This window comes from Cicer arietinum, chromosome 4 (genome assembly GCF_000331145.2).
Source record: "Cicer arietinum cultivar CDC Frontier isolate Library 1 chromosome 4, Cicar.CDCFrontier_v2.0, whole genome shotgun sequence".
NCBI classification, from domain to species: Eukaryota; Viridiplantae; Streptophyta; class Magnoliopsida; order Fabales; family Fabaceae; genus Cicer; species Cicer arietinum.
Genome location: NC_021163.2, coordinates 64348160 through 64370891, shown reverse-complemented (window position 1 = coordinate 64370891; position 22732 = coordinate 64348160). Strand labels below are relative to the sequence as shown.

At 28.4% G+C, this 22732-nt stretch overlaps 4 protein-coding genes across 6 annotated transcripts; 1 reads left to right on the top strand and 3 right to left on the bottom strand.

Moving 5' to 3' along the window:
* The first annotated feature begins 6751 nt into the window (after positions 1–6751).
* LOC101514914 (sugar transporter ERD6-like 6) lies at positions 6752–10993 on the top strand. The gene is made up of 17 exons (XM_004499105.4): positions 6752–7183; positions 7298–7360; positions 7530–7619; positions 7713–7772; positions 7864–7929; positions 8200–8265; positions 8374–8449; positions 8680–8744; positions 8835–8927; positions 9056–9136; positions 9219–9303; positions 9793–9902; positions 9993–10052; positions 10242–10307; positions 10402–10461; positions 10604–10718; positions 10809–10993. Exons 1-17 carry the CDS (start codon positions 6992–6994, stop codon positions 10919–10921), a joined length of 1461 nt encoding a protein of 486 aa, XP_004499162.1. The 5' UTR covers positions 6752–6991; the 3' UTR covers positions 10922–10993.
* Positions 10994–11711: 718 nt separating this feature from the next.
* Positions 11712–13770, bottom strand: LOC101515667 (3-ketoacyl-CoA synthase 4). The gene has a single exon (XM_004499197.4). The coding sequence runs from the start codon at positions 13721–13723 to the stop codon at positions 12173–12175; it is 1551 nt and encodes a 516-aa protein (XP_004499254.1). The 5' UTR covers positions 13724–13770; the 3' UTR covers positions 11712–12172.
* A 1154-nt stretch (positions 13771–14924) lies between these two features.
* On the bottom strand, positions 14925–20038 carry LOC101514143 (uncharacterized). 3 transcript variants are annotated; one of them, XM_004499102.4, is made up of 10 exons: positions 19792–20038; positions 19639–19710; positions 19481–19555; positions 19036–19119; positions 18277–18357; positions 17735–17804; positions 17507–17598; positions 16141–16182; positions 15933–16013; positions 14925–15333 (listed from the first exon to the last, which is right to left on the bottom strand). In XM_004499102.4, exons 1-10 carry the CDS (start codon positions 19816–19818, stop codon positions 15262–15264), a joined length of 696 nt encoding a protein of 231 aa, XP_004499159.1. In that variant the 5' UTR covers positions 19819–20038; the 3' UTR covers positions 14925–15261. The 3 variants fall into 3 exon arrangements, with proteins under 3 accessions (XP_004499159.1, XP_004499160.1, XP_004499161.1); XM_004499103.4 differs by lacking the exon at positions 18277–18357 and having other exon boundaries at positions 19792–20037; XM_004499104.4 differs by lacking the exon at positions 19036–19119 and having other exon boundaries at positions 19792–20035.
* A 1383-nt stretch (positions 20039–21421) lies between these two features.
* Positions 21422–22523, bottom strand: LOC101513794 (protein RADIALIS-like 4). The gene is made up of 2 exons (XM_004499101.4): positions 22112–22523; positions 21422–21719 (listed from the first exon to the last, which is right to left on the bottom strand). Exons 1-2 carry the CDS (start codon positions 22378–22380, stop codon positions 21695–21697), a joined length of 294 nt encoding a protein of 97 aa, XP_004499158.1. The 5' UTR covers positions 22381–22523; the 3' UTR covers positions 21422–21694.
* Positions 22524–22732: the final 209 nt, after the last annotated feature.

Genomic DNA, 22732 nt, shown 5'->3' with positions numbered 1-22732 from the left:
TCAAAACACTTTTGTATAACAAAAAATATGTAATACAAAACATAAAATTTATTTATTTATTTATAAGCAAAAAGTTAAATTCGGATTTTATTAAATCGTCGGGTAGAGTATAAATTTGAAGGTACGCAATAAAATTTTCTATTGGAAATTATCGTGTGTGTGTGTATATAAAATATATAGATTGATAATAAACTAAAAAAATAGTCAAACTGTGATAATAAATAAATCATAGTTTCCGTGAATTAAATTTTATCTATTGGCTTCATGAAAATATTCATTTTATGTATTATATTTTTATTTATAATATATGTTGTTCCATTTATTTTAATACTAAAGTGATCAATTTACATGTAGATTTTATAATTTTTAAAAGAAAATACCAATTTCCAAATATCAAAATAATCATTAAATTAATAAGGTGATAACATAATAAATACTAAAAAAAATACTAATCTGTATCAAAAAAACTACTTAGATAAAATTAAGATTTTAAATTTTTTTTTATCATACAATTAAACCTAGCTAAATAAGTTAATTAGGTAAAACAAATTCAAAATAAGTTACATACAAAGTTATTCAACAAAGTAACTACATGATAATATCATATATATAAAAAGTAGTAAATTTAATAAAACAAAAAATTAAAAAATATAATTTATAATAACTGTAATTTATGCTGATAAAGAATTAAAATATAAATATATTTCAAGTAGAATAATAAATCTCATTGGTATGGAGGTCAACTATAAAACAAAACAATTTGTAGGTAGATTCACTCATGACTAAACAACGTTTGTTAAAGAGGATTCTTCAAACAAAATGTTGGAGAGGAATTAATCTCTACAACTATACTAAGAAGATATTTGTCTAAAAAAAAGTTACTAGCTAGTCACTAATTGTAATAAAATAATATAGAAATATAAATTTTAGATGGTTATAAATTATACTAATGAGTAATATGTAAGAAAAATGTTTATATTAAAATTATTAAATAAATAATCTAACTGAAAATAAATAAAACTTTAAGACAAATATCACTTCTCGCAAACTACACTATTTGTTCTTATTTATAAAATCGTATTATATTAATTACATATATTCAAAAAAATTGATACCGTAATTGGTGTGTTTAATTTATGTTTGATTATTAAGAAATTATCCTTTGTGTATAAATATATTTATTATTAATTTTTTATATTTCATGACACGTAGATAATATTAATAAGATATATAGTGTTTAGTAAAAAAATAATTAATATATCTATAAGCTGGTAAAATGTCTTAAATTTAATTAAGGACAAAAAAGAGTCAAAAGAAGTGTCTACTTTAATTTATATTAATGTTTTTATATTTTACTAATTTTTTAATTTTTAATTTTACCATTTCTATAATATCCTTCGTTAGATTTTTTTCAACCATCTTTTATACATTTGTGGAATAATATTAATGAAAAACTTTCTGGTTTCTTTTTTGACTCATTACCAATATTTTTGTAAATATACATATGTTTTTTTTTATTAAATCCAAAAAAAAAATTTATTAACTTTACTTGATTTTCTTAATAAACTTGCAATTGGTTAAATTTTTTTATAATAAAAAATATAGAGAGTATTATAATTAGAGATCAAGGAGTATATATTTATTTACTACTTTCATGTAAAATCCTTATTCTTATGTATCATTAATGTCCCTTTAAATAATTAATTAATAATATTCTTATATATTACTACATCACCTTATAATGAATGAATTATTTTAACATTTTGTACTTAAAAGAAATGAATAAATAAAAGAGAAAAAAAAATATATTTTTACTAAATTACTATTATTGATTGTTGGTTTATTCACTATTAACATTAGTACAAAGTAGACAATGTAAGTTTAGAAGTGATGCAAGCAGTATTAATTATGGGATAAAATTAAAAATGAATAAATAAAAGAAAAAAAAATATATTTTTACTAAATTACTATTATTGATTGTTGGTTTATTCACTATTAACATTAGTACAAAGTAGACAATGTAAGTTTAGAAGTGATGCAAGCAGTATTAATTATGGGATAAAATTAAAAATGAATAAATAAAAGAAAAAAAAATATATTTTTACTAAATTACTATTATTGATTGTTGGTTTATTCACTATTAACATTAGTACAAAGTAGACAATGTAAGTTTAGAAGTGATGCAAGCAGTATTAATTATGGGATAAAATTAAAAATGAATAAATAAAAGAAAAAAAAATATATTTTTACTAAATTACTATTATTGATTGTTGGTTTATTCACTATTAACATTAGTACAAAGTAGACAATGTAAGTTTAGAAGTGATGCAAGCAGTATTAATTATGGGATAAAATTAAAAATAAAAAAAAATATTTTGTTTAAAAATTAAAATTGTCATTTATTTTAAAATAATTATTAATTTTTACAAATGAGTCTTTGGACGGAGGTAGCATAATTTTCCTACAACTTTTTAGAGATAAGTTGGAATTAAGGGTCCCCATGTCGTAACTCAGTTTTAGTAGTAACTGTATTTAAAAATTGATTAAAAATTAAATATGCAAATTAATATAATCAATGATATTTTTTTCCTTGCCATTATTAGTCCATGCAGTTTATGAAATACAAATGTCTATTTTAGGAATACTCTTAAACCATTATTTGTATTTATGTCCTATTAGTAATTTTGTCTAATTTATATTTGTACTTTTAATATTTTTGATTTAAATATTTGCATCTTTTCAATTAAACCTTTAAATTCAATTTAATTTTAAAATTATTTCCACTTATTTAGTTGTTGTAAAAAAAAGAGTTTATATGGATGAATGTCATGTCATCAGTTCGATGGGTGATTATTGTTAATTAATTAAATAATAAAAAAAATGCAATCAAACTGATTAAAAATTAAATGAAAAAATAAATAGACTTAAATTAAAAGTGTTGTGTTTTAGTCCTTCAATCCAAAGTCATAAAGAACAAATTAAAATAAAAATAAAATGACTCTTCTTTCTCTATTTCTCCTTGTTCTACAAACAAAAATAAAAAAATTAAACATTAAAATTAGTAATAGTAAACTATAATTACAAAGAATAAATATAAATATCACGTATTTAAGAAAAATTACTCACATTTCAATGAGGACAGATTCAAAATCGCTGCTTAACGTTTTCATTAGTGTTAGAGATAAATATATTTATTATTTTTTTACTGTCACATTTAAATAATTGAAAACGAGTTGTGTTTATTGCAGACAGATATTATACAATAGTTGAAGAAAGAAGAAGTGGATGAATATTTTAGAATAGTTAGAATTTTATGTTGCACAAAAGAGAAGAAGAAGAAGTGAGATTTTAGATTTTAGGTTTTGTAAATTTCAGAATTTTTGATTTAATTATCATAAATGTATCTACTCAAATATTTAACATATCAACTATTGAAATGTCAAAATATAATCCTTTTTTTTACGAAATAAACCTTTTTTAAGTTTTAAAATTAAATTAAATTTATAAGTTGAAGAAAACAAATTTACAAGAATGGAAATCAGAAATATGTAAACTTCCGACAAATCAAATATTTAAATTTACTTTTTTTAACAAACTTTAAATACCTTTTAGAATAACATTGTATAGCGATTCCTAAAATATTTCATGCATATTCTGATATTTCCACCTTTTTTTTTTGTCTACTTATTATTTACTTTTTACCTTTTTAGCGCAGGTTTTACTTTTGTCTTTCAAATTTTATTTATCTATTTGATTTTTAATTGCCATTTAATTTACTTGTAATGAAATAATTTGACTTGGAGCAGGAAGCCTTCTAGAAAAGGATGAGTGATAGTATGTCATAAAATTAGTGGTTGGGTGAATAAATGATGAACTGAAAAGTTAATTGGTTTTGAGTTCAATTTTTATACTAAATAATTAACGAGTATTGTACATTGTACCTCCATATCTAATCATGTCATTAGGGGTGAGAATAGATCAAGTCAGGTCAGACTTTGAAAGACTTAAGTCTGACTTACGATTAATTTTTTAGGCATAAGTCTGACCTACGGTTTATCATAGGCTTTTTTTTCCGGCCTGACCTGACATTTTTAAAAGTCTGGCCTGACCTGGAAGCTTATTTAAAAGCCTTATTCACATTAAAAAATTTAAATGTTCTACTCATACCACACGATGCTCTCCATATACCAATATCAATGTACATATCTATATATATTAAACAAAAAATAATTTTTCTATCAAAATAATTTTTAAAAAAATCTGAAACAAACATCTTTTAAACCCTAAAAAATAATTTTTGATTTCAAAGAATAGATTTTTTTTTTCTGAAAGAAACACACCTACTATTACCTCTCAAACAAATATAGAACAATTACTGAGTGATTGACTAATTGAATGATTACCGTATATGGACACCAAATATGGAACGACAACCGAATATGAAATGACCACGGAGTTATTGTGTAATTGATAGAATTTAAAATAGAAAATATTATTACTAATATAATAACAAAAAATAACATTAATAAATAATAAAATATATATAGGTCGGTCTGTCAGACCTAATAGACTTTTTTTATAAGCTTGAGTCTGACCTATTTAAATAAATATGCTTTAAAAATAGCTTGAGCCTAATCTTTTTATTAAATAGGCTAGACCAGACCAAACCATAAGTAGGTCAGACCTAGCCTATTCCCATCCCTACATGTCACCTCTCAATTAACGTAAAAATACAATTATATTATTTTATGAAATTTTCAATTTTTTTAGTTATTTTTTCAAATCATCTTTTGAAACTTTAAAGAATTCACTATAACTTTTGAATATTTATAATTTTTTTAAATAAAAAAAGTAAGTGCATTCGAATTTTTTAAACTTTTAAAATATATTTTTTTTCAAATTTTTTAGAATTCTAAAACTTTCAAAATAGAAATTTTCTAAATTTAGAAACTTTTGAAACTTTCTAAATATATAATATTTTGAAATTTTTTAGAATTAGAAACTTTAGAAATTTTCAAAATTTTGGAAGTATAATCCTTGTATACATCAAATTACACCAAAGGAGTTATAATAACAATTATAAATATTTTTTAAACACATTCGTTAAAATTTCTCATCAACATTTCTAAAATCAACTTCAACACTATAATTATATTTAACATCAATGTTGACACATCTTAATGATATAATAAATGACTATAAATTAAAAAGTTAAAATTTATATATAATATATACAATATTAGCTTTCAATCGAACGATTGATTTAAAAAAAAAAATTATTTAACACGATGTTATAAAATAAATGTAACTCTAAGATGTAATTTGATTCATCATCTTTATATATATTGATCTAGAGAAGATGCATTGTTAGTATGATGTGATATATTGAATGATTATAATTAGACGACAAGCTAGCCATAATTTTATGAGGAGCACAAAAATAAAGGAACAAAATAGACTTGCAAAAAATACACCACCCGTTTTTATTTATGAGTCTTATTTTTATGATTTTTATTGCTGACACAACTCAATTTGTAATTATTGTAAATATTAAAAGAGTCAAAATAAGACCATAAATTTATCAATCAAATGTTTTAAAATTGTCTTGTTTCTTCTAATTTTTAACAAATAACGGGGTGACTAAATTTTAAAAAACATACCACTTTATTGAAAAAAAATGAAGTAACTAAATATAAAAATATATAAACTTATTAAAAAAGGGGTAGCCAATGCTATCTCATCTATCATTCCCCCTTACCACAATATAAAATAATTTTACACTTTTAGTGGAGTACCTTTAAACTCTCTATATATACTAAGAAGAAATATGTACGAGTATGATTATTATTACTAAATTGTTGTATATGTATGAATTTAATTTATATACATTGACATTGTAAAAAGTCTTTACAATGTCAAAAAGTTTATATTATCAAGCAATCGCAACTGTTAAATTATTATAAATATTTGATTTTTATTACAACTACTTTTAAAATTATTTTCATGAATGATTCTTTATATGTTTACCATTCAAAATTTTTTAAAAATTATTTCCATGAATGATTCTTTATGTATTCACAATTCAAATTTTTTTATGTTGTCAACCGTGCATGTCAATTAAACTCTTAAATGTATTTATCGATATTTATCTTCCAAAATAAATTAGTAGCATATATTTAAAATAAAATAATTAAGGACACATTTTACCATATGATATACTTAGAAAGAATGAAATACATGACATTAAATTAAATGGTTAAAAAACGATTATGGATATATTAGTGAAGACCTTTTTCAATTACCGTTAACTAACAAAACTTTACCTCAAAAAGCTAATAAAAGTTTAAAATATTCAAAATGGAAAGGTTCATTCAAATGACATTCAAAGTCAATATTGATTAATTCAAAAAAAAAAAAAAAAACAAAAGAAAAGTCAATATTGGTTAATTACATTTATTATTACTCTTCTAACATACCTTTAAAATCAAAATCCTCATCATCATATTATCTATTAATCTTTAATATATTATTATGAAATAAAATATAATAAAAAATTATAATTAAAATATTGATGTATCTAATTAACAATTTAATTTAAACGTGCATGCAACTTAAGTTCTAAATACAACCAATCAAAAAATTCAAATATAATATTAAAGCAATTTTTTAACTGTGAATGCTATTTATAATGAATGTAATTCATTTAAGGAATTGCTCTATATATGTGGATTATCAAAAAATGGATAAGAATGAACTAATAATGCATGTAGCCACGTTAAGTAATATGTCTATTTATATATAGCTAGATTGTAATGCTATTTTGTGTGTCTTTTACAATTAAGCAATAGCTGTAATCTCTCTACCAAACATAAGATATATGATATTAAAGTCAAACATAACACACAAAATCTCTGTCCATAGTTATTGTGTTGTTTGTGTTAAGAAAATTTGGCAAATAGAAGAAAAGGGTAGGTGTAGATAGCAATTAAGCATGAGTTTGAGGAAAGAAAATGAAGAAGGAAGGGATCTGAAGAAGCCATTTCTACACACAGGAAGTTGGTATCGTATTAGTGATAGACAGACAAGTTTGTTTGGGTCAACTCAAGCCATTCGTGACTCTTCAATTTCTGTCATTGCTTGTGTTCTCATTGTTGCTTTGGGTCCAATTCAGTTTGGTTTTACGGTATCACATTAAATTTTATTTATTTACTTTTTTCTCTCTTTTCTTTCTCAATATTTTTTCAAAAATTCATTAAAACAAACCTTTATTATTATTATTAATGATCATTTCTTGCAGGCAGGGTATACATCACCTACACAATCAGCTATAATCACTGATCTTGGTCTCTCAGTTTCTGAGGTATGTAAATTATGATCATATATTAGAAGTGGTAAATACATTATGTTTGAATGTTAATAAGATATAAGATTGATTTTGACTCAAAACATGAAACACACATCATCATTGTCATGATGTTCTGTTTTTTTTTCATATCCTCATTTGTTTTGTTTTTGTTTTTATTGGCTAGTTCTCTTTGTTTGGTTCTTTGTCAAATGTTGGTGCCATGGTTGGAGCAATAGCTAGTGGTCAGATTGCTGAGTATATAGGGCGCAAAGGGGTAACCCCTTTTTCTCTTTTCATGTATTAAATTGTATATTATTTGGTTTTTTGTTTTTCATTTACTTACAATATTCATTGTCTAAATTTGCAGTCTTTGATGATTGCATCCATTCCTAATATTATTGGTTGGTTGTTCATCTCTTTTGCAAATGTGAGTTTGGATCATTTTAATTTTTCCTCAATTTAGTTTAAGTTCTTATTATCCTGATTTTGGTCTTCTTAACATGTTTTGCATCTTCCAGGATACTTCTTTTCTATATATGGGAAGGTTGTTGGAAGGGTTTGGCGTTGGAATAATATCTTACACGGTAATCTAAAAGGATTTAATTTATTTGCATAAATAATTTTTTATTTTACGGTGTCACTCAATCATAACAGTTTGATAGTTAAAAAAGTTTTATTTGTCATATCTAATTTAACTTTCATACAAATGATGGTTTGCGATTGACTCACAATATAAAAAGTTTTCCAACGCAGTGCATCAAAATTATTTTTAGTTTCAAAATGTTTAGACTTTTGTTAGTGTGTGATTAAGTTATGTGAGAAGATATAACTAGTTTGTTTTCAAATTCATATAGGTGCCAGTATATATAGCAGAGATAGCACCTCAAAACTTGAGGGGAACTTTGGTTTCAGTTAACCAGGTTGGTTGATTTTGATACCACTAAGATTAATTAGTATTAAACTGGTATTTTGATGCTAGATATTGATAAATTAGTTACATTTATTCTATATTTTTGTTTTCTGCATAGCTTTCTGTCACCATTGGAATTATGCTGGCTTATCTGCTAGGACTTTTTGTTGAATGGAGATTCCTTGCAATTTTAGGTAATAGTTTATACAGCTATATACTATAAGATTTCATTGAATTAGTAAATTAATACCTATTTTTAAATGGATGGATTCATGTTTCTGGTTGGTAAGTGATAACTATCAAATGTCTTAAAACTAAATTTGGACAGAAGACATGTTGATTTTCCAGCATTACTACATAAAGCTGACTTAAATGTTTTGTTAGAAAATTTACACTAAGCAACTTTTGTGATCTACTCTTGCAGGAATTATACCTTGTACAATATTGATACCTGGCCTATTCTTCATTCCTGAGTCTCCAAGATGGCTAGTAAGCTTTGTGAATCAGTATTATCAAGCTTCAATTGTCATTGAATATGTAAAAATGTGATGAAAAGTTAATTTGATTTGCTGATTACAGGCAAAAATGGGAATGACAGAAGAATTTGAAAATTCCTTGCAAGTGCTTAGAGGTTTCGAGACTGATATTTCTGTTGAAGTCAATGAAATTAAGGTGATAATTAACATTCTTTTTGTTTTTCAAAAACTTTTTGCATTGCATGTCCCTTATATAGCCATATTTCATGATGTCTAAATTTTTATTGCAATTTAATGTGTATCTATGAGTGTCATTTCATTCAGACTGCTGTTGCATCGTCAAACAGAAGATCTACCGTTCGATTCTCAGAACTCAAGCAAAGAAGATATTGGCTTCCTTTAATGGTAACTTGTTTTTTCTAGAAGCATTGGTTGCATACCATCAGAGCCTAACCAGATTATACTAACTCTGACTCATATAATGTAGATTGGAATTGGACTGCTTGTTTTGCAACAGCTTTCTGGAATTAATGGTGTTCTTTTTTATTCTAGTACCATCTTCCAAAATGCTGGTATGATGTACTGATGTCTTATAAATATTCTCAAGTCATTTACTAGGAGCAATATTAGAGAAATAATTATTTAACATTTTGACTAAAGTTGATACTATCATGTTTTGTATGATTTTCAATAAGCCCAATTTGGATTAGCTTTTACTGTGAGCTTCTCAATTAAAATCATTTTTTAAGATTCTTCACTTACAGAGAAGTCCTTATAAGCTTATAAATGTTTGTTGAGAAACTAAAAGAGGGAGCTTCTGAAAAAATTTAGATTCATCATAAAATTTATACTAGAAGCTACTCTTTACAAAACTCAATAGTCCTTAAGATTCTTCTAATGTTTTTTTCCCTAAGTGCTTCTTAAGAAGTTTATATCACCTCACTATACCATTTTCAGTGTCATAAACCATGAGATAGAATTAGTGAATAGATTAATTGAAATTTACTAAAAGCAGGTTGATAAATTATGCTTTATTCTCATCATTTCAACACATTAAACAGGAATTACTTCGAGTGGCGTTGCTACATTTGGAGTTGGTGCTGTTCAGGTTCTTGCTACCACTTTAACTTTGTGGTTGGCAGACAAATCTGGTCGCCGGCTTCTACTTCTTGTGAGCCTGAACTTTTTCTATCATGTTTAATTTCATTTTACTATTTGTTTGGAGGGTTAGAAAGAGATTAATCAAAATCTCATATTGCAGGTCTCTTCATCTGCAATGACTTTGAGTCTTTTGGTTGTTTCAGTCTCATTCTACTTAAAGGTAATAACTAATGTTTTTTAGTGTTTATATTATATATAAACATCATACATCAATTGTACATTACTTGCATGCATGCATAAATTTTCAAAAATTAGTATCAAAGCCTATCTGAATTTTTTTGCTACATGTTCTTTATATTTTTGGTTTTTTAGATGGATAATAAATATATTGTGTTTAATTTTCTCTCAGGATTATGTATCACCAAATTCTTCTTTATATGGGACATTAAGCTTCTTATCGGTGGCTGGAGTTGTGGTATGTAAATACAAATGCAAATTCATTTTACAAATAATGTTTTTGAATGATTGTTTCCCTAACTATTCTATTATAAACTTTCAATTTCTTTCAGGTCATGGTTATTGCATTCTCTTTGGGAATGGGAGCTATGCCATGGATTATAATGTCTGAGGTACCATATATCTTTCAATAATGATATGCCATGGATTATAATTGGACGTTTGTATAAATTTATTTTTAATGTATGTATGGAGCATTGATTGATTGCATTTGAAGTGAAAGTTGATGTGTGTTGAATATATTTTGCATAACAGATTCTTCCAATTAACATCAAAAGCCTTGCTGGAAGTTTTGCGACACTTGCCAATTGGTTATTTTCTTGGTTGGTTACATTGACAGCAAATTTGCTCTTGGATTGGAGCTCTGCAGGTTTGTGTGCATTGCTAGCCTGTTTTATTTTCTTCTAAAAAATATCTTTGTTATTTGTTGCTAATTAGAAGCTTCCTTTATTGTTATCAGGAGCCTTCACCATATATACAGTAGTATGTGCTTTGACAGTAGGATTTGTTGCCATTTGGGTCCCTGAAACAAAGGGGAAAACTCTTGAAGAAATCCAACAGTTTTTCAAATGATGCTTCCTATGTTTTTATGTTTTTAGGTTTGTTATATATGAATATCAAATAAATATGATTATTATTTATCAAGCCCACTTGCATTTTTGTTGTGAGCCAATTGATTATAAAGATGTAAATGGAAGAGAGCGGTTATGTTGTTAATTAAACAAGAAAAATAGACAAATAACAGAGACAATAATGGAAAAGAACAATGCTACTTAATATTGAAAGGAGTTTCATATTCTTCTTTACATAATATGCATATGCAAGTAAGAAATAAAAACAAACGAACGCAGTTTTCTTTTTCCAATTCATGAAACTAATTTTTCTAATAACTATCCTAAAACACCACAAACATAAACTACCACTTTTAATAAAAAATAACAACCACTCAATACAATTTGACTACACATCACCAGTCCTAAACTGAACACAATATTTAACATGTTATTGTAAATTTCAATTATAGTAGCTGTTTCAGTTCAAGGCATTTCAAGCACCACGAGGATCGATCATATACAGAATAAGTATGTTTCATTATAGTGTATGGCACCGGTTACCTCTCGTGGTTGCAACATAACCTGAAATGAGATTGCGGTCACAGAGATATGTCATGTAAATGTAAACTACACTACCAATAAATCTCAGCTAGTTCACATTCAATTAATCCTAATTTGTTTTCTTATTAAGCTCTTTCCCCCAGAACTGTTGTTCATAGTTTCATTGGCATACAAGTAGTACCGCAAAATCATTTATACCCCAAAACATTTACAGACAAGCACTACACAATTTAATAATGGGAAATACGTTGAAAGGAAGCACAAGATTTCCAAAGCAAATCAGCAAGAAATGTACAGAAGACTATAATGCACCAACACACTAATCAGTAAGAGAAACACAATGTTCTAGAGCTGCAAGAAAAAAAGAGGAAAAGTCGTAATGAGAATTTACGGGAGAAGAAAAATCAGGAATTCCCCATATCGTATTTTGCTCTAGACACCTAAAATTTGACACTAAACACAAACTGAGCTACTGAATTTACAGTGAAGATATCTACAAGACTACAACCTATGAATCAGTGACACAAACAAGGAAATCGGACACGACATTTACACATGTAATCACACATGGTGTAGTATTGGTGTCCAACACTGATCCGTGTAGGACACCAGAAACACATTCAATCTGAAGTGTAAGTGGTACATTGAACAAGACAACAACATTACAAGAGAATCCAATTCTAAGTTTCTATCCAATATGGTAACCAAGCTATGTGAGTATTTCCACAGGATACTTATCAATGCAATCTTCCCAAGGTCCATTTGGAGAAGGCCTCACATCACAAAGGGCCTCCCATACAGCACTATTACACTTAAAACCACTTCCAAATGCAATCTGCCAAACCTTGCCACCCTTCTTTATCCTTCCTTTAGCTTCAATATATGCCAACTCATACCAAATAGAGCTAGACGAAGTGTTCCCGAACCGATGAAGCGTCATCCTAGAAGCCTCCACATGGACAGGAAGCAATTGAAGATTCTTCTCTAGTTCATCAATCACAGCCCTTCCACCAGCATGTATACAGAAATGATCGAACGCGAGCTTAAAATCTGGTATATAAGGCTTCGCATCATCTTTAAAAAACTTCCTCAAAATCAAAGTAGCAAAAAACAGAAGCTGCTCGGTAACCGGAAGCACAAGAGGACCAAGTCTCGTGATGTTAGTTTTAAGTGCTAAACTAGCAATTCCCATCAAATCTTTAGACAATGAAACACCGATTTTCCCTGCATCATCCTGTTCCTGATAAACACATCGAAAAGCCTTATCGTCCGCACCACAATGCGTCCTCACAATGTGAACAAGTTTATACTTAGCCCTCTTTTTATCAACAGATTTATTAGACAGCAACAAAGCAGAACAACCAACTCTAAACAAACAATTGGGAATAAGCATTGATTTATTATTCCCAAAGTACCAATTTTGAGTAATATTCTCAGTGCTAACAACAACAGCATAAGTATTATTCCAATGAACCCTCAACAAATCTCTTGCAAGATCAATGGCTATAACACCAGCACTACAACCCATTCCACCTAAATTGAAACTCCTAATGTTACTTCTCAATTTGTATTTATTAACAATCATGGAAGAAAGTGAAGGTGTAGGGTTAAACAAACTACAATTCACAACAAGAATTCCAATTTCTTTAGGATTTAGGTTAGTGTTAATGAAAAGATTATCCAATGCACCAAACATAACGGATTCAGCTTCAGATCTCGCGGTGGAGATCGAAGGACGGGGAGGGATGTAATGCATTGCTTCGGGAACGTAGGTTTCGTCGCCGAGACCGGAACGAAGGAGAATCTTGCGCTGAAAATCTAAGGAGGAATTGTCGAAATCGCCGGTGAGAAGAGAATGTTCTATGAAACGGTGGGAAGGAGCTTTGAGGTTATCGGCGGGACGGAAACACGAGAAATCGACGAGGTAAACGGCGCGTGGCAGCGTGAATTGGTAGAGCGTGAGAGCGAAGATTATGAAACAAAAGAATGTGAGAATAGTGAAGAAATTGTAGTTGTATTGGAGATGATGATAAAGCCATTGGTGATTGAGGTTTTTAGTTTGGGAGATTTGGATTAACGTGACTATGATTAACGGGATTAAACTTAGGGTTAAGAGATTTGATATTAAGCAATGGTAACCTAATTTTAGGTACTTGAGTTTAACGTTGCGGAGGAAACCTAGGAGATGTTGATGGCGAGGGATCCGAACACCGGCGGCGGCGGCGTTTTCGTCTATCGTTGCGGTGGTGGTCATCGGCATATTTAGAAATGCCAATATGAAATTGGAAAAAGCGCGGTTCAATTCAAATTTACTTTTCAAATCAAAAAAATTGATAAGGCCTATATATTCAACTAACAAAGTAACTTTTTTTTAGCTACATTATTGGTATAAAGTATTTCATTGATAATTAATTTATATTGAAGAATCTAATTAATCATTTTAATCTTTAGTAAAAAAAATTATTCCTTTTTATATTTTATTTTTATCACAAATATTCATATTTTTTACAAGAAATAATGTCAGTACTTGAAAGTCTATTTTAATAGTATTGAGTTGTAACATTTGAAAAAGTATTATGTAATATCATTTTTACTCCTAACAAATCTCCTTGTCAAATATAATAATCTCTAATAAAATACCTATAAAAAAATATAGTATTGGAAACCCATGGATATAATGATATAAGAAGAAAAAGTTATAGCAACAAAAAATTGTTTACTCAAATCAAATGTTACAAAAATTAATAAAAAAGTACATGTTGATTTAGTGAAATGATAAATCAATGTTTTTAGTCGATGTGAATATAAGCAGACTAAGATTATGATCAACCAATCTAAATTTTAAGACATACTATTTTATTTTTTAAAACAAATTTTAATTTTAAAATTTAGACATTCAAACTTGATCGAACGATTGAAATCTCAATTGTGCGACCGCGCACAATTCAAATTCCACATTAATATGAATTTATTTTTGAACACTCATCATACATCTACATTAGTACTTCTGGGGAGAAAGAAATAAAAAGAGTAATGACATACATATAATATAATATATTAATTATGTGATGGAAAGAGATGTTGAAAAAGTATTGAAAAATTTGAAGTTTAACATTCTAAATCTCATTGTGGGATTAATAAATGCACCACGGTTTTTCATTTGCAACATTATTTTATTAAAAATAAATAATTGTTTGTATAAAAAATATTGCACTCACGTTTATCTTCATAATCTGTCCATGTTCTGATGCGCAAAAACTAGTTCAGGTATTTCAATTGGGAGCATTATTAAAATGGAACACGAAATCATCAATATGCCATGACTTGACTACGGAATTATCCATACATAAATTATTCTTGGATTTTCGATATATTTATCAGTCATGCATTGCACAGTAGATGACATAACTCACCAACCACCTACATTTCGCAGACATAAGTGTTCGAAGGAGAAAAAACAATAGAATATCATCCATGCTTTCTTCAATTTCAGTATAATAATAGCATTTCCAACCAATGAATAGTCACGATACATTTCTCAAAAAATAAAAAAGAATAGTCACAGTATAGCCTTATTTTAATACTCCAATAAAAAATAAAGACAAATACATTATACATCAACTTAAATAGAACAGCCAACAAAAAATTCAGACATAACTGCCTCAGTATATCAAAGCAGAAACATATCTGTTGCAAGAAGAGACAGCATTGAGTCTAAGATAAATGTAGATGCAGAGAGCAAAGATCACAAATCAAGCCATTACTTAGCAGTCGCACAAGGTCGATCAATAGCTCAAACTACAGGACTTCCTTCAAGAGTTTTTCAGTCAGATCTTTGGGAAGCCCCATCACACTATCAGTTGTGCCTACCTGTAAATATACAACCACATAAAAATTATCAACTGTTTTCTGGAACTAGGTATTAAAATGAGAGCAATCTTATTTTTATACCAGCAAGAAAGCAGCTAACAACATCACATGCACTAAACTTGTGCAGGCCATCAGCATATTGACATAAACCAACAACTTGCTATTAATTAAGGAATACACAGAAGTTTCACTAAGATTTGAGGATAATCAACATGCAAACTTCCCCATATTATCAGAAATGAAAAATGGCTTTGGTTCAGTTTGAGTGGTAAAGAAACCCCAAGCTAAACTAGCCAAGGTCTACAGATTTCTAAATCAGTTTTGTAGGCTTTTGCTCCAACTACCATCTCTAGCCAGCTAAACTTTAGCCAATTATATATATTTAAAGTAATAATAATTCTAAGTGGTGAACAACAGAAAACTGCCATTTCATGGATTAATTAGACTAGTTATTGGATGGCAACATCAATAAACTACACACTTCTCTGACATATGGCAACATCGATGAATGCAGTCCAAGGTCAAGGCAACCTGCCACCTCCTATGTCTATAATTAAGATACACTGACATTTGCGATAATGAAAGAGGAATCAACTAACCACTTCTCTGACATATGGAAATATTAAAGGATGCTCTATAATCAGCCCTCCAGCAACATTGAGAGTAATTCCCTCATCAACCTAAACAAGAAGACAGGGATAAAAAGCATTTCAACCACTTAACTCAGCAACTGAAGAGTTCATATTGTAAACACTGCCTGTTCAAGAAACCACCATGAAATTATCAATTAAATAAAGCAACACATACCAGCTTCTCAATGATTTCATCAGGCATTTCATTGAAATAGATCTGTTAAACATCACAAGATGAAATCAATTTCCATAATAGATGTATGCATATTTGAATTGAAAATTCCAAAATTAAAAAGGAGTTAGTAGCTCCCAATTTCGAAAGCATTGTTCAAAGGACTATTTAAAAGATGAAATAAGCTGATACTCACTATGTTTGAAAAGTTGAAAAAATTGACATGCATTATCCTTTTTAGAAGGAGCCACTTCTCCTCCACTACATAAAGGGAGTTTTGTGAAAAGTTTACGTATCCAAGTCCAAGAAAAATGATCATGTGTGACTGTTGCTTGTGAGTGACGTTTAACATTCTCAATAGGTCTTGAGTGGGGTACTCGGGTTTGTAAGGTACTAAGGTGATGCACAGCTTGGAGTGGGTTTTCAAGTTTCTACATAACTAGTAATTTTGTTGACATAGTAAACATTTTGTTGAAGTATTTTCGTGGATGTAGGCAAAAGGTGTCAAACCTCGTAAATTGTTGTATCTTCTATTATTTACTTTGTGGTGAATTCTATATGTTCCTCCTATCTTCTAACTTTATTGAGTGCAATTTTTTCCAAAGGTGAGAGAGATCAGAGAGAACACTGCAAACTTATATTATATGTGGCCCATGAACATCCCTATGCCAAGAAAAGAAAAATGAAGTTCCACAGGCCAGCAGTTTGAGCTTTGAATTAGGGAAGTTTCTCTCATTAGTATGGTGAGAAAAGATAAAAGTAATCAAGAGTATTCATAGATGGTTCCAAAATTTCCATGGACAGAGGAATCAGTAGGAAACATGTCCTATAAGAGGTAGTAATTGTTTTGACTGATGAATAAGTGAATCGTCTAATGTGCACAATTTGTACCGTGTTAGACCTCTTATTAGTAAACATTATGAGAGGCAACCTAGAGGTTCAAAGTGAATGGTCTGAACCAATTAGGTTATGTTATTAGGCAACAATTATTATATTATTAAACAAAAATTATGTTACTAGACGGTTATTAAATAAATAGGAAAGTTGAAGGCAAATTCAGTAGACAATTACTTGGGGATTGGATATCAGTTGCAAGTAATTATCCCAAAGAACGGAACAAGGTGAACAGCATAGCTCCAGATGCATTCATTCAAAATGTCATGTAGGTGATACAAGTACGAGAGGTAAAAACTCAGCCTCCATCCCAACAAAGGATCATTTGCAACAAGTTACTTTCACATGGATATATCTTTCTATTGAAATAACAAAAGTTACAACCAATTCTGACATCACCATTTTATCACAAGAGTAGGGAATCTTTATTTATGTTTAAAAATCAGATAAATTCTAAAATACGAGCAAATAGTACCTCCACACGATCTGATTCTCCTTTTCTTAATCCTGTTTTGAGATTCGTAACTAATACAGACCCCACAGTTGCTGCTTTCCTTCCAGAATAATCTAAAATTGTGCAAAGATTTATTACGTGTGAATATAGGAGGTAGGTCGAAGTTCACACTTCACAGCATAACCACTAAAGAAGAGATATGAAATTGCTTTTAGATGATAAATGATTGACATAAAACATTAAGCCGACCTTTCAAGAATTGCCGAGCTTCTTGCTTGCTGGATGGCTTTTCCCTAATCACACCTTCATAGACCACCACCTCCAAATCATTTGGAAATGAATGTAAGCCAAAAGCAAATGTTGACAAAAAAATTGACAATTTCTGCTACAAACTGATCTTGGCTGTCACCATAAGGCCATTTACTTACGAGGATAGCTAGCATGCAAACATGCGAGTTTAGGCATTAAGAATGAAAGTCATCTAGGCCTCCCTTAACACCAAGAATCAATTTTTTAAAATATTGGGCATATTTAGGTTATTAATCAACACAAGACAATTACAGTCCACAAAGACAAAACTTCACTACTAGCAACCACAAGAAACAAGAGAAAGAGATAAGAAAAGAGCCTGTTAGGAAGCAAGTGAACAATTACAATTTTAGTAGAAGCTCTACTGAACTTTTTCTGAATTTTCTTTCAACAGATAAATATCTCAAAAATGTTGTTGCTTATGCAAAAGAAGACGTTCAATGGCAAACTAGGAAAAAAAATCAGAAGAACATGATGTATACTTGGTCACAAGTTATTAGTAAAGTTGGCTCAGCATGCTTTAAGTAGTCGCCGACAGGGAGCTTTTGTAAGATGGCTTCTGCCTAAGCAAAAAAAAATTAGGAGCAGAGAGAGTAAGTATCAGAGTATTAGCTGCACCACTATAAAAGAACAATATCAAATTATAAACCATGGATAAAATAATAACATGACATCATCGAGGATCTATTTCAGGAGAGAAAAAAATAAGGGAAAACACCACTGATGCAACAGTCAAAACTATGAGCAACTTGAAACTGAAGAACTTAATATGCAGGTCTTGCTCTTCAATTATTTTATAATGAGCAGGTAGGTATCCAATAATACAAACATTTCTTTCATTTTTGCACTCAATTCTCAATATAAACATGCAATACTCATTCAAAATGTTTGGCAAATGACAACTTAAGTATCTTATCTTGATATTTCGTAGTTACCTCAGATATATGCATGAAAATGAAAAAGGTAGAAGATAAAATCCAAAGTGTTTATAGTAAGGTTACCCAAGACATAATTTGGTCAACAATCTGTACTTTGAAAAGGCTCATATCTCTCCGATCCTTCTTAAAAGTGGCCAAAGAAGCCAGATCTGTAATGTTCAACTTCAAACTGGAGTACACTACATCTTCTAAAAGAGAATCTGTATATCCTCAAATAATAAATGGCCTTTGTGACAACCAACCTACTAACCAGCACAACTTAACTAAGGGGCAACAATGCCAAGAAAAGAAAACACGACATACTGTGTCAGCAGCAATTAAAAGCGTCGGTTCGTCAACCCTCTCTTGATTACCAGTAGTTTGTAGTTTGGATATAATGGCATTGGCCTGACGCAACAATTCACATCCAAAATCAGAGGACAATTGATCTATAAACACACCTTTCCATTAAGAACAAAGGGAAACAAGACAGGGAAAACACCAAAGCAAGTGGATTAACTGTAATGCTATCTCTACTCTCAAGTAGAATTACAACAAAAAATATGTTATTTAATATCTGATCTCATACAACACAAGCACTATGCTTTCTTTGCAATTAAAAAATGGCTTACACAGTTCCATGGTTTAATAATCGAAATATTCATTCATTTTATCATAGCTATATATAATAAACCACCATTCATAATCAAATAAAGCAATATCAGTAAAATTATTTACAGAATAATAATAATAATGATAAAACACAAACCTTGGCTTCGGCTAGAGCCAGAACTAAGTCTTCTGGAGTTTCCTTTCGGATGGACTTCTCATCAATATCTGCAGTCTACAAAAAAAAAAACAGTAATAAAAAAATGGAAATAAAAAATGTGGAGGAATTTGGAAGATGATAAAAAATGCAATGCACACCATGATTGTAAATTGGTGTCCCATTTCGGATAAAATGTTGCGGCGTGCGACGGAAGAAGAACCCAATATAATCTGCAAAAAGAAGTGAGAATGAATGCGTTGACATGATGATGGAAAGTGGAAACCCTAGAATAGATTGAAAGAAACTATTACCTTGTAAGAAGAATTTCCGGCTTCCATCGTGAGCTCAGTTCTCAATACAAATTGGTAGCGCGAACAAATGGATTATGCTACTGATGATGCCACCAGTAACTTCAATTCAAATTCAAATTCAAATTTAAATTCAAATTCAACTCTAATGATGATGCTTTTATGAATGTACTGACACTCTTCTTTCTTTCCTTCTCCACACCAACACTCCTACGCTTTCTTTGCTTTCGAAAATAAACTTAATATAAAAAAAATGAAAGGGAAATATATATATATATATATATATATATATATATATATATATATATATATATATATATATATATATATATATATATATATATATATATATATATATATATATATATATATATATATATATATATATATATATATATATATATATATATATATATATATATATATATATATATATATATATATATATATATATATATATATATATATATATATATATATATATATATATATATATATATATATATATATATATATATTTAAATTACACTCATAAAATATTCGCTTCCATTTTTGTTCAACTAAGAGATTGCAATTGTGTCGGTCAATTATAGCGATATTTATTATTTATAATAATAAAAAATATTGTATTTTAGTTAGAATAAAATATAAGTAAAATTATTAATTAAAATATTAATATATTTTATTTATAATTTAATCTATATACATTAATTTTATGTCTTGTATTTTTATTTTTATTTTATTTTAAACGAATAATTTTTTATAAATGAATTAAATTAATGTATCTTTTCAGTTTAATCTATGTATGTTAATAAGTGAAATCAATCCGCGTAAATTATTTAGATATGAGCGAAAATTTTAGGGGAATAACTAAAAAAATACAAAATAATTAGGATAAAATTGTACACGATTATCTAGCTTGACGATCCTAAAATAAAGTGGGTTAGAGAAGTATAAAACTTAGAATTAAAAAAATTAACAAACATCAGCAATTGTCTCTTAATCTCGTGTAAAAAAAAGAATTGGTGGTTTAAAGAAACGTTTAACCACTTTACTAATTCTTTGAGCACATTTTTCATAAAACCATAACGTTTGTTTTAAGATTGAAATTTTTATTCATATGAAATAATTATAGGAGTTATATTTTCAGGTAATTTCTAAAAGTTCAGTTTGATTAAATTTTATTATATTTTTAGTAGTTTTTGAAAAAATGGTTATATAGTTAGTGGCATCAATTTTATTTCCACTTTTATGGAAAAAAATTTACTCACCTCCTTCCTTTAGATAAAATCACAAGAAAGTTGATAGTTATTTTATTCTTGCAATATTTTATATTTGAGAATAAATAATGTAACTTTATAACAAACATAAAAATATAAGATTTCCAACTTCACATTCCTGATAATAAATTTGGTATTGGTCCAACAACCTGTTTTCTTTGGATTAATCATTCTTTTACTTTAAATTTAATTTAAACTATCAAAATTGAATTTTATGTACTTTTTTACAAGGTCCAAATCCATTATTTTTTCAGCAAATAAGCATATTGCATCTTTTTTTTTATAAGTAAACATATTGCAAGTTAAAGTCACTATCATTATATTCATCAAAAAAGAGAAATTAAAATCAGAAATTTATAGTCAATGGCCAATGCTTTACCATATCATCATGACCAAGTTGTTCACATGTCCTTGAGATAATTAATTTACACATTTATAATGTTACACATCATGGATACAATTAATGATAATAGACATATATAGAAAGTAAAAAGAACCAAAAAACATTAGATTTTTGGTCTTATATGCATGCATTTTGGTCTTCGTTAAATTAACTTAATTGTTATGATACACAAATATTTCTCATTTTCTTCTCCACCAAATTTTGCTCTGCTTCTGTCAATACTTCACTGAAGACTTAGAACCTTCAACCTACAATATAAATACAATAATTAAGAATTAAATATATTTTAATTTTCTATAAAATATTAAAATTTTATTTTTAATCTCTACAAACATTATTTTCCACTTTGAATCCTTATAATATTTTTGTTAGCAGTTTTAATAATATTATAAGACTTGGGCCACAGCCAACGATAAAAATCTTCTCCATATCTAAACAACAAGAAAATAAAAATAAAAATAAAATAAAATAAAATCACATATAAATTAATAAGTTTATGGTCCCTAATGGTGTGTGAAATTGTTCTATCAAGCTAGTGAATAAATGAAATAGTTCGTCACAAATTAATTTTATCTAGTAGTGTCTAGTTGAATAATATGCAAGAAAAAAAGGATTAAAGTATTAAACAATAAAGATTTACCTTTGTTCTTCATCTATATAAGAGTAACTTTTAATGCTACTTCCTATAGTTGAAGCATTTCTATATTTAGGTAGGGGAACAAGACCTTGCTCAATATGCTTCAAATCTTCAACTAGAATCTCATAATGTCTTTTCACTTCTTCCACCGTTTTCCCTCCAACAGCTCTTGCTAGCTTCTGCCAACGATCTGGTGTGTCCTTGTCATAGATGGCCAAAGCATTCTCAAATCTTTTGTTCTGTTTTGGTGTCCAAGATGAACTTGAAGCCATTGAAGTAACAATATGTTAGTGTAAATAGTTATAAGATATTGATATGTATCACAATTTAGTGTTTATTGTTGAGAATGTGCCAATTAGGTGGTTGTCTTTGCTACCCTTTATATACTAGTGGAGGGATAAGATTGTTTTTTTGAATTGCGTCCAAATAGTTTATGTGAATTAATTGGTTTATGTGAATTGAATTAATGTAAGTTATGATAACTTAAATTCTCATAGATCATATGAATTCAGTTTACGTAACCAATTACGTGTAATTGGAAGAAAATAAATATGGATGTAATTAACACTGATGAAAGTTTCAAGCAGTCGTACATCTACGAACATAGACATTAAGACATACATT